We start from the raw sequence: 16,034 nt of genomic DNA, 5'->3' as shown, positions 1-16,034 counted from the left end.
TGTGTTGCTGAATCAGGGCCTCAGTGGATTGTTCAGGTTCACACAGGAAGCTTGCAGCAGACCTAGGAATTGAACTCTGATCTCCTTCTTTTCAGCCCAGTACTTCAATAACCAGAACATCCTTCCATGGGCTGCCAAAGAAGGGGTTAATGTTGCTGCCTGACAGAAAGTTTTTTTCTCTGCACAGAGCAGGTGGGGCATGGCGAGCTGCCGGTGGGCTTTCTCCACCTGTTGCTTTCTCTGCTGAAGCGCCTCATGCCTGAGGCGGAGGGACCCTGTCTAGGTCAGGAGTTCAGATTCCATGGCCTGTTTGAGTCCTGGCCTCTCTCCAGAACCTGCCTATGAGGGGCAGTTGTTGCTGGTTCTGACGAGGGTGTGTTGTGATGTAGACATTTGTGCTACTGATGCTGGGCTGAGATAAATAAAATCATATTTCACAGGGGTCAAATAGCAGAGATCAGGTGCTTGCAATTTCCATTCATTACTAAACCCGGGGCTAAACTCAAACAGGGGACTTAGATGTGAAAGAACTGGAGTCCCGCTGTCCTGAGCTACCCAGTCCCCACTGCCCCAAGAAAAATTTCCTCCAGCTTCTCTCTGATTCTTCTGGGGGGATTAGGTTGCCCGTGGATTTTGTGCATGGGATGTGAGTTTCAGAGAGATCCTGTCTGGTTTCAGTCCCAGCTCCCCTTTGCCTAATACTGACATCGGTGTATGCCCTATGAGGTTGAGGTGAGAGGGATATGTGGTTCTAGACTGAGTACCAACAAACTTCTCTCCTCTGTCACACCACCCCGAGCTGAATCCTGGCCTCCTGAGGCAATGGGCTGATGCCCTCACACTGTGTAACAATGCCTTGCCTCACACTAGTTCTCCACTGTTGGCTTTTAGCTTCGGTTTCGCTATCACGACCCCGGGGGCTTAAAGGTCCCCCAGCAGATGTCAGGAAACCAGGCAATCAATGGCAGCCAAGGGAGAACGTTTATAAGTGTTAACTGGCAAATTACTGGCCAATTAATAACACTAAATGGCATGAATCTTGCCTCTCCTGTCTGCTCCCTCATTGCTCTGGTAAGTGGGCCTGAAGGGAGGCAATGATTCGGAGCGTCGGGGAGATGGCTACTTCCTGCCTTGGCTCAGCATCTCCTTTGTGTGTGTCTGAGGCCAGGTCTCTGTATCCCGTGCTCTCCTTACTGCAGGGTGGCTTCCTGGGAGAATCAGGGTGACACTGAAATTTGCCAGCCCCCCTTTCCCCTCCCTCCCCCCTTGTACTGCCTGGGTCTTTTTGGAGGGTGGGGGTTGTGTTGCTGGAAAGTACGGGATTATCATGCTCCTGGAGATTGGATCCTGTGAATAGTGCCAGTCCCTCAGAAGTGATGCCTCTCTGGTTATGGTGTGGGTTATGGTCTCCCATTGAATCAGTGGGGCCTGCATTCACCCCAGCTGATTAGGATGGAGCCTGCTGGAAAGCAGATTGTGTCACCCTTTGCGAGCCATGCTGGTGTGAAGTCTCTTGTTAACCTGAGTGTTGGGTATGTGCTTTGGTAGCTATACGGGGTCAGGCTGTGTGTGTGGTGGGGGGGGGGTAATTGATCCTCATGCTTGAGGGCTGGTCAGGAAGAGAATTTACTTGCTCCATGCAGCATGATGGAACTGGCCATATATATATTCCCCTGACTTTATCTGAAGCACCTGGCAGTAGCCATTGGCAGAGGCCAGACTTGATGGACCAGTGTCTGGATCTGCTATGGCAGCTGGCACCATACCCTTCAAATTGCTTCCCCCATCCAATTTGACCCAGCCTTGCCTGGCCTTGCCATAGTGTCTGCCTGCACGTCCCTAGCAAGGGAGTTTGCTGTTAGTGAGCTAATTGTCGGTGTAATTATTTATTGAGGTGATGTCGGTGTTGCCGTGGCGGGCAGACGCGCGCTCCTTGCAGCCCGGAATGCAGTGGTGCAGCTGTATTTGTCATTTCCCAGAGTTTGTTGAGACAAAGCAGACAGGAGTAAACACCATAAACATTTATCCTCTTGCATATTCAGCAGCAGATGAGGTTGGGGAAGCTTCAAATTAGAGTGCAGAGAGCAGTGTGACATGGAGATTGCATTGGCTATGAGGTGCTGCCAGGACTTAAATACCTTCATTCGTTCCGCTCCAGTCTGCCCGGGACTCAGGCTTTCCGTTCACCCCTTCACTGCTGTCTGCTATGCACACCATGAGGCAGAGGGAAGGGAAGGGGCCCAGTGTGCTCTCTTTCTGGGAGAAGATGCATGGGGAGAGCAGGATGTCTCACGGGGGAAGAAGTGACATGTGATTCCGGGCTGCAGGAGGGGACGTCAGAGCCTGAGTCAGGGTGGGCTTCCTGGAAGCTGCTGCCATAAGGGGGCTGAATGCACCTAGGGACCAATCTGTGCTTCTCTTAGGAGCAATGACCAGATATCTCTTTCTTCCTCTTGGGACAGACTGTTCTGGCCATCTGTGCTTCAAGGGTGGCTTCAAGGGTGATGTCTAGGGGTGTGTCCTTGGGGGCTGAGCAGTGGGAGCCTCCCATTGTCACTAACATACAGAATCGTATAAAAGTAAATATGTCTCCCTTGTGTGTGGGGGGGCCCCCATCCTGTCCTCAATTGCTGAGTTCTTCACAGCTTCCCCTAAGAGCAGAATAGCCAAGGATCCCCAGATGCTCTGCTGGGGCTGAAGCCTCTGCTACTAAATTGCTCCCCTCTTTCTCCACGTTATGGATTGTTCATTAGGCCTCAGTGATTCACTGCTTCCTCAGTGGCATGTTCTTTGGTGAGGCCGAGCTGTGGGGCTCTTGCCCCTGGGTTCTGGGGCTTCTGTCTCAGCCGCCAGAGAGCCAATCCATGAATGTTCAGTGGTCCCAGCCCTGATGGAGGCGAGGTTCTTCTGGGGGTGCGGGAGAAGGATGTGGGTCCCTAAGATCAACTTGGTTTATCGCAGGAATGATGTGTTTTCTTGCCGCTGCCTTCCTGATGTTTGCTGTGTGAGAATGGAAAGGAGGAGACCAGCAAGGTCTACACCCCATTCTATTGGTAGGCAAGGTCCGTGTGCGTTCAGATTGCAGGGGGCTTTTGAGCCCCTCCACCCCCCTTTCAGTAAACTGAGTTGAGGATTGTTAACTCCTCACCATGCTGCTGATCCCCCATCCCCAGTGGGATGAGGCCTTAAGTAGTGGGTAAAGCAGTCTGCCTCCAGGGGCCACTGACACAGCCCTCTTTGGGAGCCAGTGAGGCCTGTGCTCAAGATGAAGTGAGCTGTAGCTCACGAAAGCTCATGCTCAAATAAATTGGTTAGTCTCTAAGGTGCCACAAGTACTTCTTTTCTTTTTGCTCAAGATGTGTGGCTTTTCGAGAGGAATTTCTTGCCTGGGGAAGGGGAGATAAAAAGTCAGGCATGGAAAGGAGTCAACTTGTGACTGCGTCCTAAACCCCGGCACCCCAGCTAGAGGAAGTGAGAGCTGCTGAGCAAGCAAACGGAGCTGCAGCTGTGAACGGCTTTGCATCCACTGGACTATTCCCACCTCTCTGCACTCCCCACGGCTGTGGTGCTAGCTGTGAACTGCAGCAGTGGTGTGAGCTCCTGGCCTCCTGGGTCGCCCGTGAGGGCTCCTCCCATGGGCTAGAGATCCTGTCCCATAGTCATGTTGGAATTGCATGCTGCAGGCATCTTGAGGAAAAAGCAGGGAGAGGCCTGGCCCCAAGGACAGCAAGTCAAACGAAGTGAAAATGAATGGCCCTTTTAAACAGTGGGCTTAGTGCATAGCCATCAGTGGATGGCTGTTCAATGTCCCCTCCATGGGGGTGTTAGTGAGCTGGTACCAGACTGCACACTGACCTTTGGGGAGTCTCTTGCGAATGCATTCCCCTTGTCCCATGCTGTGTGGGTGCTGCACTCTAGCTGAGGGTGACAGTCCTGGAGGAGCTGTTTTTTGAGTGGTTCTTGCTATCTGCCCCACCCCCTCCCCGCTTTCCCCATATGTTACACCATGCTGTAGGGATTTAAAACCCCCCAGAGACTGGAACAGGTTCTGAGCCCATCCTTTGCCAAAACCTCCCCTCTAAGCTCCGAGCTGCAGATGGAGCCTTTCCAAACAGAATCCTTCCGAGGCCCAAATGCCCCACGATCCTCAATGTGTGTCATTCAGAAAGCGCCTCTGCTGGCAGCGTTGACTTCATGTGCTCCATGCCGGGGCTGGCTGCTGCCTGTTCTGGGCTTGGCGTGAGTGCTGCACACCTGGAGGCTCCCTGGGATTTGGTGCTGGGGAGGGAAGTCCAGCCAGGCAGTTCGCTGGGGTTACGGAGTGAAGGCATCAGGCGTGCAATGCAATGCTCTGCTCAGCCATTGCCCCACCCAGGCGCAAGGTGCTGGAACAATTTGTATAGTGGGGGTGCTGTAAACCCTTTATATAATGGAAACCACTTCAAGCCGGGGGTGCAGCCGCATGCCTAATTCCAGCACCTATGCCCACGTTGGACCTTGTGGGTAACTGAGCTCACCCGTGCCTGGCTGAAAGGCTTCAGTCGTTTCTCTTCAGTCCCCATTTCCCCTCCCTTTCTCCACATCTCCCAGAGCCTGGAACCCATGGTCAGAGGCTGTTGGACCAGGGGTTGTCATGACAACACATCTCCTCCCACTGAGGTGAAGATAGAAGCAGATTTCATGGTTCAGGGAATTTCCCAGTTCCTGACCCCTGTTCCCTGCGGTCTCCCCCCACATCCCCCCCATCCCTGTCATCCTCTCTTAGCACCACTTGTCTGGGCCTGCATCGGAGGCTGGAGGGGACGCGGCACAGACATTGCATGTTGAGTGCAGAAACCTCCTGTGTCCTTCCCCTCTCCTTTCAGTGCTGTGGAAGTGAGAGACTGACACAGAGCTGCAGCAGAGCCAGGCGGTTTTGTCTCAGAGGTCCAGGATCTGGGAAAGGGGCATCCTAGGGAGAAGGATAAAATGACCCCAGCAGGGGCAGGTATGGCAGAAATGGCGCAGGCAGAGTCCAGCCATCCGGGGGCTGAGGCCTATTCCTTTCCCTGGCTCATCTGCTGCCTCTTCTGAGTGTACTGCCTTTTCTTTTTGTTTGTTCACAACGTTGGTGGAGTCTGGGGGAAGGTGCTGGATTGGCAGCCACTGCATGGGAGAGGCAGACACACTTCCTCCATACGCTCCCCTGTGCTGTTGTGTTTCAGGCCTGCCCAGGATGGAGAGAAGGGAATTCGGGCTCCTTGGGTCTTTCTGTTCTGAGCCTGGGCCACAGGCTGTCATCGAATGGCCCAGGCCAGCTGTGAGGAGAACGGCTTTTCTGGGGCAGATATCAGAGTCAATAGGAATTGGATTGAGAGCAGCATTTCTGGGCCCGCAGGCCAGCTGTCCGAGGGTGATTACTCTGCATCACCACTGACCTAGGGCTGGATCGGAGCTGAAGATGAAAGGTCCTGTTTCCTGGACTGAGGTGGCAAGGAGTGGTGCAGATCAAGAGGGCAGGCCGTGGCATTGCTGTGGGACTGAGGTTCTCCAGATTAACTGGCAGATAATTTCTTTTGCCTCTCATCAGTTTTGGAGCAGGGTCACAGGTTGCAGTTCAGTTCTCTCCAAAGGGAGTGTGTGTGTATGTGTGTGTGTGTGTCTGACCAAACCAGGCTCCATCCTCTTGGCTGTGCATCAGTTCTTCCCTCCACGGGCACTGATAGTGACTCCTCTGTGCCTTCCCCCCTTTGGAGGCCACCAGGAATGAGCCCTTCAGTCCCTCAGTGCAGGAACTGCCTGGCTCTGCTGCTCTCCCATCTCCCTGGGCAGCAGCTACAGCGCTTGGTGAAAGGAGCGCTTGGGGAAAATTGCCCTACATTTGTGTCTGCCAATGCTGGGCACTGGCTGAGCTGCAATGGCTCTTGGCTGCTGTTCGAGCTCCCTTTTGAAAAGGCTTCTCCTGAATCTGCAAACGCAGGAGAGTGTTTAACCAACAACGCCTCTAGCTGATGCTGGCAGGGGATCCGCAGTCCAGCTGCAGCTGCCAAACCTGCTGGGGCTCAGCAACCCGGGGGGGCGTGGGGTTTACAGGATTCTGTTTCCTTCCTCCCACGTGGGAGCATTGCCTGGCTGGTCACATGCATTGTGGGCAAGTTCTGCTTCGGCTGCTGAAGGCACCAGGCAGACATTCCTCCAATTGGCTGTGTTAACTCCTGTGTCCCTGAAGGGAGTGTAGTGCTGGGCTGTAAGCCCGTGAGCTTGGTACTTGCTGCCTGCGGGGACAGCATGGGCAGCAGCTTCTCAACTGTGCTGCCTGCTCTCAGCCCTGGAGGTAGAGAGGGGGGTTTAGCCTCTGTTGCCCACTCAGTCCTTGGCCTCTCTGCTGTGACTGCCAGCAAGGGGACCAGGTGGTGCCAGCAGTGGTGGTGCCTTATGTGAGGTGGCTGTTCCTGTAAAGTGGGCTGAGACCGATCAAGCTCATGCCGCTGGGCAGACAGCAAATAGGAATCACTTTGGGTCACTACCGTCCTGGGTTGGTGACCTGGAAAGGAAATGTTTAATCTCATCTCTCCCCACCCTCAGTCATATGAGCCAGTTTTTCCCTTGTTAATGTGGTCTCATCACCTGGGCTCAGCCGTTTGCGGGATCGGTGGGAATTGGGAAAGGGACGGGGCATTATAGAAATGCAGAGACTTCCCCAAAGTCCTGAGTGGAAGGGGTAGGAGCAGCAGTATTAAGCAGTGTGTTTCCTGGAGCCTTTGGTATGTAAAGTGAACCTGTTTGTCTTGGCAGATCCTTGGCTTGGGAGTGTGCAAATGGTGGTGTCACTGTGGGAAGGTCAGGGCATGGCATCAGGCAGTTTCTCTTGTGTTCCAGAGTGGACCTTTCCACTTGATATCCTATTGCTGGTGCTGTGGTGTTGTGCTAGCCTGGGCTTTTCTCTGCCCACTCCAGTGGTCCTGGCAGGCTCTGTTTTAAATCAGAGCAATCTAGGAGTGGGATGGGGGAGAGGGAATGCTACATACCCTTTGGTACCCCAGGCAGAAGTTGAACCCAAATATAGGGAGTGTCTGGCAGGGGTTTTGGAGGATGACCCGGTCACCTTGATACAGCAATTGTGTCCCTGGCTAAAGGGGTCTGGTGTGGTTTGTGGCCATGGGTTGGTGCCAAACCCTGCAGGGTTTGTTTGCAGGAACAGTTCCAGTGGAGCCAATGAGGCTATTATACTTGCATGGGGAATGGCTCTGGTTTTCTAGGCTCACTGGGAAACTCAGTGGTGTTGTATTGTTGCAAGAGTATCTTGTGTAGCCTCTCTGCCAAGTTATCATTCTGGAACTGGGGTTGTGGAGCAGGAGGAGGGAGCTCCTTTGCACAGATACTTGGGGGGGGGGGGAGGGGAGGGATAGCTCAGTGGTTTGAGCATTGGCCTGCTAAACCCAGGGTTGTGAGTTCAATCCTTGAGGGGGCCATTTAGGGATCTGGGGCAAATATTGGGGATTGGTCCTGCTTTGAGCAGGGGGTTGGATTAGATGACCTCCTGAGGTCCCTTCCAACCCGGATATTCTATGATACTTGCTCCCCGAGATGGTGAGAGATTAGAGAGCCAGTATTGTGAACTGGATGGGCCCAAGGGCAAGGACAGCCAGCTGTCCCCATGCCAGCAGTGTGAGGAGACTTTTTGCTGGGGCACCATAGATTGGACTATTACATTGGCCATGGGGGCAGTTCTGTCTGCTCCCCTCTGCTGTGGATGGGTGGGGGCACTGTCTCTGATAGATGCTGGTTTGCAATGAGAAAAATAGCTCCTTAGCCACTCAAACACATGATCCTAGGCAGATCAGAAACTTGCTTAACGCTCCGCCCGCCCCCTTCCCCCATTCAGTACCTCTCTTTCTCTTTCACTGTGTCATTCAGCCCCACCTGACGCATGTCATCGGGAACTGCAGGCAAAGCATGCTCCATGGTAAGCTGTTCACGGCCACTGATGTGACATGGGGCTACTCTTGACTTTCTCTGCACCCAGGAGCAATAGACCCCCTAAATACAGCCACTGAAAATAGCCCTTATTCATTCCCCTAATGCCTTGCCAGCCCAAAGCACTATGTGAATTCTGCACAGGGATCATCTTCACCCCCTGCTGAAATGCCCAGCAGCTTAGGACAGGAAGTGAAGAATGGGGTGTCTGTTGGAAGCTGCAGGGGGAATGTACAGGGACAGAGCACAGCCTAGGAGTGTGTGAGTGAGTGTGTGTGTAGATTACAAACACGTTCCCCTCGTTCCAGCGCGTTGAGATGCAGCATTTCCTTTCTGAGAGTGAGGTGGGGGTGGGGAATGGGAAAGTGAGCAGGTGGGGAGATACAGAGTGCCAGACCTCCCCCCCCACAGGCCTCTGTACAGATCCAAATGAAATTGCGCAGCTGCTCCCCAGGACCACGATAAAAGCCAGAAAGGGGGAGCTCCTACACTTGGGCACTCACGGCGGCCTGGCCTCCCCTGGAAAAGGTCTGTTGTGCCCTTGCCGACTGCAGGCAAAGCTCCTGGTGACATTGTACCCCCTCATGACACCAAATCTGTTTGGGAAGGGGCTTAGGGATGGCGGCAGAGCTGTACCCAGAGGGCTTGTTGAAACCAGCAGTGAGGGGGTTATATGGAAGGGAGCCTCGTAGCCAGACTGAGTCAGGAGACCCTGTGGGGAGTGTAATCAGATCTGGGAGTTGCTGTTGCTTGGGCTCATCTTACCTCCCAGGCTCAGTCTTTGTCTTAAAAAGCCAATCCCGTGAAGGCCAGTTTTGGCCTTTATGCAGTGTTGTAGTGGCAGGCCAGGTCTGCACGCACACTCCCCCTAGCTCTGCTGGAGCGGGGCCCTTGCTGGGGTGGGTCAGCTGCCCAGACCCTCGCGCTGAATTAATATGCACTCTCCTGGCTTTGGAGCTCACTGCAGAGAAAGGCAGGGAGCCAGCCAAGCTATGGACGCTAATCACTGCTTGCCCACCCCGCCCTTGGAGCCCAGCTCAGTGGGAGGTGGGCAGCCAACCTGGCTTGAATGCTGATGGGATTCGCAGTCTTTCCTCTCCCATCCCTCCCCCAACAGAGTTTCTCTGGCTAGAAGCTTGGGCTCAGTGGTGGGTTTTTAAGTGCTGCTCCAGACGTGACTGGGGCTGGGAGCCCCTCTGCCTCACTCTCTTCTGGGACCTTGGATTAGGAAGGTTATTAGGGAGCAGGGAGAGGTTGTTTCAGGACCAGACTTTCTGGTTCAGAGACACTCTTCCCCTCTTACTCAGTATCAGTGTCTCCACCTCCCACCCTGACCACTCCCCACATGTTAATCTACTGCCTCTCCTGAGGGACCTGAGCTATTGAGTCTCAGCTACAGCATGTGGCATTGGGCTGCTCTTGATCACCTTCTGTAAGGAGTGTGGGGGAGAGGAGCTTTCACACAGCGGTCTGTGCTTGGTACAGCCTCTCTGGGGATTTGGCCGCATTAACCCTTTGGAGGGTAGGAGGAAATGCCAGTACTCACTGATCGAAGGAGGTTCTCTGGGCACTCCACATTCATCCCCCACTCAGCCACTGCCCTTCAGACTTGCCCAAGTATCCTTTGTCAGCTCATATGGCACTTGAAGGAGATAGCAGCATACCTTGCCTTTGTGTACAAGCCTGTGGTGAGAGGCTGAGCAGATCTGCTTTGGCTGGGGAATGGGAGCAGGCAGACTCATGACTCCTTTGTAAAACTACTTCCAGCCTCCTGTCTGGCCTCAGACTGAGAACTGCCAGCGTCAGTGAATCCTCTGGTTGGGAGAACAGCGCTGAGGGGAGTTTGAGATACTGAGTAAGGGCAATGACTGTTCTCTGCAGGAGCCAGATCAGCAATTTGCCAGGAGAGCTGTTTCTTGCAGAGGCTGGAATCGGAGGGGGAGATGCAGGTCAGGATGGAGGGGCACTGGCAAAGGGGTGTCTGGTGGTGGTGGTAGGGAGCTAGGGCTGGAGTACTATAGATCAGGAAAGAGGGGTATCGATGGAGCTGTGTGTGGGAAGCCAGGAGCTGAAACAGCTGGGAGTGTTATTGGCAGCCTGTAGGTGTGGGGTGGACCAGGGCTATAGCCAGTCTTTCATCTTATCTCCTTTGTCCAGCCCTAATTGCTTTTCCATGGAGCCAGGCACCTCAGTGGTGGAGGGAAGGGGTGAGGTGGGGTGGGGAGGGGTCCTTGCCAGGATTCATGTGAACAGGCTCCACTGGGAACTGTTGTGTTCGATCATTGGTGCCCTGTGGTGAGAGTCCTGAGCAGCAGGACTGTGTCTGGAGTCTGATGCTATCCCCTTCTGTCTGGGAGGCCTTTTCTGCTCTCTGTCCACCCCCTTGTGCCTTGGGGTCCCTCTCAGAGAGCAGAGTCCACCCACACCACTCAGCACCTAGGCTTCTCTGCAGAGTTTCCCACCTCTCTGGTTTCCTGGCGCCCCAGGGCTAATCTGTGAATCCGTGCCTGGGCATAGCTAGAGTTAATGGCATATGGGTATGTCTGGTACCAGGCTGCTGTGTGTGAGCCCCCAACTGCTTCTGAGACCACAGCTTCCTGCCCCACCCAGGAGCAATCCCTGGGAGAGGGAGGGGAAGCAGAGCTCCTTGCAACCCCCATGCCTTGTTAGCAGCCTCTAAGCAATCTGAGGCAAGCCCCTGGTCACTGCCCTAACCCCTCATCATGCCACTAAGTGATGGGGTGTCCCTGCTCTCCTTGGCTGCCCTGGATCTGGGACAGGAATTAGCTAAGGATCTGGGGCAGGAGTGGTAGCTAAGAGGGGCTCGTATCATCTCCTCGCTTCATTATTGCTCTAAGTCAGCAGCTCAGTCCCCCTTTGCACACAGCAGTTTAAGTGGTGTCGATGTATTGACAAATGGCCCATCTCTCTCATTCCCTTCTTCTCTGACAGCCTCTGCAGATTGACGACTATTTCTGTGGCCAGGATTTTAACCAGCCGCTGGGCGGGACAGTGACCATCGAGGGGACAGCGCTCTTTGTGGATAAGGAGGATGGCATGACCTCAGTGGCTGCCTACGACTACCGGGGACACACTGTGGTCTTTGCTGGCACGCGGAGTGGCAGGATCAAAAAGGTAAGTAACCTACTGGGCCAGGGGTGAGGAGGCTGGATGGCTGACTACCTCCTTTGGGGCAAGGGCAGGATTTCAGTGCTGTGTTTTGAGGCGTGAATGGTGTATGCAGGGTGGGGAGTGGCAGCATCGACGAAGGCCAGTTCCCTTCACTCTTGTCCACCAGGCATATTTATTAAAGCGGTTGTTTATGGCAGGATTATAGCATGGGGAAACTCCCAGCCCCACCCCAATTCAAGTCCCAGTCAGCAGGGTTAGTGGGAGTTCCCTTTGCACAGTCTCTCCGAGGGATGGGGTGTTGGGTTCACAACACAGCAAGGTATCCCAGTACTGGTGATTTCCCTCTATACCTTGTGTCCTTTGATCACTGGATTGCTTTGCCACTAACCCGAGAGGGGCTGCACATGGGTGGTGTATGCGCTAGTGACTTGATGCCTGTGGTGCTTCGTTGGTCTCGGCCCTCTTGCCAGGTGGCAGTGCTGGCATGTGTGAGCTGGTGTTTCTTGGATGAGATGAAGCTCCTTCTCCTGGCACTTCTTAAGTTCAGAAATCCCTTCTCGCTGTTGACCTTAAGTCCTGAATTGGGCCCAAATGGCTGAAATAAGGTGGAATGGACTGGGAAAGGCCTGAAATCTCATCAGGCAGGGCCAGTCTCCCAGGGCAAATAGCCTTTCGCCCAGGCTGGCCCACTCAGAAGATCAGCAGGGGTGAGAGCTTTTATCTTGCCATAGCACCTGTGCTTAGCTTAGACATTTCCGGGCCTCATCCCTGTCCCATTTGGCTGGGTGATGTTGCCCCAGAGGGGGGGGTGACATGTTTCTTAAACTGCAAGTATAGAATAGTGAGGTTGCTTCCCCTCTTCCCTGCCTGCATTGCTAGCATCGTTAAACTCCCATCCCTATGTCATGCTAGGCCCTGTTGCAGCCTCTGTCTTGGGAAAGCCCTGAGGTGGATGGCACTGCTCCACGGTGGCAGCTGAAGGAATCCAATAAGCTTCCATAGAAGGGGAGTTCTTTATGGGGCTGCAGCGTGCTCCAGCCTGGCTGACCTAAGCCATCTGTGAGCAAAATTCCACAGTGTTGGGGAGACCTCTCTTCCCCAGTGACACAAAAGGCTTCTTGTTGGTGGCAATTAGCAAATAAGTCTGTGCCTCTTGCTGCATCTCCACGAGGCATGGATTTCCTGTTATCATAACATCATTCCTATAATTACAGCTGCATCTGCCCTGTATAAACACCTGTGCACCTTAAGGGCATCCTCCACCAGGCAAAGTCATGTTGAGGGTCCTGGTGCAGTCCTGCCAGAGGCCTGAAGTGCAGGACTCAACTGGAGCACCCAGCCCTGTTCATTCCTCTAGAGCTCGGACACACAGCCACTTGGACCTACCCACTACCCGGCCCTGGGGATCAATGGCTTGAATTTTGAGCTCCTTTTGGCATCTTTGTTTCCCAGCTAAAATACCTCCTTTTCTGAAATGACTCACTGGTATGTAGAAGCAAAGACAACTCCTAAGAGTTGTGATGCAGTTGGGGGTGGAAGCGCTACCTTTGCCATCAAGGTCGGGTGGGGTCCATTGGCACTGGGCCATGCAATAGTCACCTTGGAAGGCCTGAAGCCATTGGCAGCTCTTTCCTTGCATGAATTGGCAATGCGATAGGCAGAGCACATGCTCCCTTGGGGTCAGTGTTTACATAGCCAAGTTAATAGGGGGATTAAATTAGAAGGGGCTGCAGGCCCCCCCACCTTCAGTGAGGCGGGGAAGGGTTTCAGGCTAGTGGGGACATTATGCGCAAGGAAGGCCAGGTGCTTTTAACTAGGGGTTTGGACTCTCAATGTGCTGTACAAACATGAGCTAAGTGTTCCTCTAGCCCCTCTACCTCAGAAGATGGATCTGTATCCCAATGTACTACCTATTTTATAGATGCGGAAACTGAGGCCCACTGAGATGCAGCGACTTGCCAAGGCCACTTCGCAGGCCAGTGGCAGAGCCAGGAGCAGCGCTCAGAGTTCCTGGCCCTGATCCCTCGCTGTAGCCACTAGACCCTGCTGCCTCTTTATCTGCCTGCGTACAGTATGTTGGACTTGACCTGTGTGGGTTTCCTTTGGGCTGCTAGTCTGCGATCAGTGTGTATGGTACAAATCCCTTCACCCCTATAGAAGTGCTGGAGGAAGCAGACTTTTGCTGAGGTGCTGATTTCTGGTTCACTGGGTCGGGAATGCAGAGATTGGCCCAAGGCCAGTTTAGGACTGAACTAGGAGTGTGGTTAAGTCATTATGCTGGTGTCAGCCTGTGTGGGGCCAGTGCTGGCAGAGGGGAGCCCTCTGTGTGTGAGTGGGGGTTAGACAGAGCTGCTTGCACAGCCCTCTCCCCAGTCTCCTTGGCTTGGCTCCAGCGGAACTGAACAGCCAGAAGGGGTCCTAGCCATCATGGCGTCCTGCATACACGTGCCGTGCTGAGCTCGGCAAGATCTCTGCTGCTCCCCAGTCTTTGCTGACTACCAAAGCCCAGCATCAAAGGCAGCACCCAGGACTCTGATCCACCCTCCCATGCTGGCTGGTAACAGGACAGAGACCAGGCTGCTGGATTCGAGACCTTTTTGACAGTCAGTTTGTGGATTTGAAATCGTGATGAGCGTGAAACTGGCTTCTGGGTTGGTGTGGGGAGAGGCCCGCTGAGACTGGGTGGTTGTTGGCAAAGAGGAGAGTGTGGATGGGTGGGAGGTTGGTCTCTGAACACCTTTCCCCCACCATCTCATTCTTCTGGAATGCATCCGTTGGCAACACTCTCCCTGACTCTGAAATCTCCCCTATTGGGATGCAACAATAGGCAGTCCCCACGCACCTACCCTCCTGCTCTATTTGGGATCCTTCCCCATCCCTGGTCTGGTGGCATCTGTTGTGAACCCCGGGTACAGAATAAACCCAAGAAAAAAAGGGGCCCACACAGAAGAGCTGTGACCTCAGCTGGTGCGGGAAGAGAGTCTAGGAGGCAGCTCTGGGCTTGTGTCTGTGATTTGGAGTTCAAGGTGCAAACCTGCAATACTGGGAAGGGGAAGAGATTGACCCTCCACACACATTGGGCCAAGTTCAGTCTTGCTGTAGGTGGGGGCAGTTGCATGGACTCCAGCAGAAGTGCACTTGCTTCCACCGGGTCTGTATCCAGCCCATTGTTTGTAGTTCCTTCTGTCAGAGGATCTCAAGGCATTGCATGAGCATTCGTGAATGAAGACACCTCACTGAAAACACCTCACATGGCTCGGTGGGTTGCGTCAGTATCCTTATCTCAGTTTTACAGATGGGGAAACTGAGGCACAGAGCAGGTTAGGGACATGCCCAAAGTCACACAGTGAGCTGGTGTGCCAAATCCAGGACCTAGGAGTCCTTGCAGTCTGCCCTCCGTTCCTACAGCTAGACCACGCTTCTTGTAGATGCTCAGTGAGTGAGGCTTCCGAAAACCCTTGGATTTCTTCATCTGTTCTGAAGTCTCAATTTCCCTTTCTCTCCTTCAGTTTCCTTCTTCCTCGGCATCATCATCTCCATCAGAGGAGGCATCGGGGTTGCTAGTAAGTCGGCATGGATTGCGAGAGGCTTGCTGCCAGAGGCAGCTTGTCCTCCCTTCCCAATCAATAAGGGAGCTGAAGTGACTGGTGTCGCATTTCCACCAGCCTCTCCTGCTATTGAATTCCAAATTGCAGGTTTTAAATAGGTTTGTGCCAGTGTGGTGCAGAGGGAGGGGAGGGAAGTGTGGGAGGAGGATTCATGAAGCCACTGAGACAGTGTTACACATCCAGTTATTTATCCCTGGAACCTGACGATTGCTATTTGTCTGGCAAATTTCTCCCTGAGGTGCCAGGTCTTTCTCTGTTTCCATTCCTGCATCTTCATCGAACTTTTCCCTCCCTCTCTTCCTGCAACTTATGTGGCCCTGCTGTGGTGGTAGCTAGAGAGAGTGCCCATCCAAGGCTCATGGGCAGCCCCCCTGGTTCTGGGTAACCCCCTCAGGTTACTAGGGGATGCAGGGCTGGCTCCTGCTGAGCCTTGTGGTGATTTTGGAACTTCAGACCTGCTAGTGTGGCTCATGTTTATGTGGAGTCTCTCCTTTTTTTCCATTTGCTTCACTCTGCCCGTCTGCAGCTATAGTATCAGAGTCCCTGCTGCTCCATGGCCCACCCGGTGTGATGGGCTCTGGCCCGTTAGGTCTTAAGGAAACCAAGTGGGGTTTGGTGGGAAACAAGCAGTGGTTCTTAGTCCTGTTTCCAGTGGGCAGGTCTCATCACAGCCCTGGTGGGCCTGCTCCTGAGAGAGGCCAAGGGCGGGACTCCCCTCCCACTCTATGGGCCAGGCTAGGATTCACTGATGGGACAGTATAGGGGATGTTTCTCCATAGGCTGTCCTCTAGGGTAGTGCTTCTCAAGCTATCTGTTGTGGGGGACCAGCAATTTTTTTTTCCAGTGTGCGCGCAGACTGGCAGCTGATGACTTGCGGACCGGCACCGGTCTGCGGACCACCACTTTGAGTAGCGCTGCTCTAGGGTCCATCGCTATTGCATTGGAGCACCTTGCAGGGTTTTTAAAAGGGGAAGAGCACTCGCTTCCTCCTCTTCTGTGTTTCCTTTCTTCTCTCCCCCAGAGGCAGAGGAAACAGTCTCTTTGGTAAGAGAGGGGCGAGGATCTGCTTACAATTTGAAAAAAAAATTCTAGCAGGCAGGCAAAGCAGAAGGTGGAAGTGTTACATTTAGTTCTGAAAGCAGCGAGGTCTGTGCTCACTCTTACCCCCATGGGAGCAGGTTTCACAGTCCAGATCTTCCCCAGGGGAGTCCCAGCTCCTGTACTCATCATGAGGCAGCCTCATTGGTCACCCATGTCATTGTTGCAACTGGGAGCTTGTGCTGCGTGTGTATGATGGGAATTTGCCATAGAGGCGGGTGCTGTCTCGCCAGCTCTTCC

The 16,034-nt window shown here is 53.8% G+C and overlaps 1 protein-coding gene across 5 annotated transcripts in view; it reads left to right on the top strand.

Annotated features, from left to right (window-relative positions):
• The window catches only part of PLXNA1 (plexin A1), a 330,514-nt gene that overhangs the window by 98,154 nt on the left and 216,326 nt on the right, over nt 1–16,034 (top strand). For all 5 annotated transcript variants that reach the window (XM_048856007.2, XM_048856005.2, XM_048856009.2 and 2 more), the window contains exon 3: nt 10,909–11,091. In XM_048856007.2, coding sequence (XP_048711964.1) covers nt 10,909–11,091 — 183 coding nt within the window. The remainder of the gene's footprint in view (nt 1–10,908; nt 11,092–16,034) is intronic.

This window comes from Caretta caretta, chromosome 7, assembly GCF_965140235.1.
Source record: "Caretta caretta isolate rCarCar2 chromosome 7, rCarCar1.hap1, whole genome shotgun sequence".
Lineage (NCBI taxonomy): Eukaryota > Metazoa > Chordata > Testudines > Cheloniidae > Caretta > Caretta caretta.
Note: the sequence above shows the minus strand (reverse complement) of the source record. Positions and strands in the feature narration are given on the sequence as shown.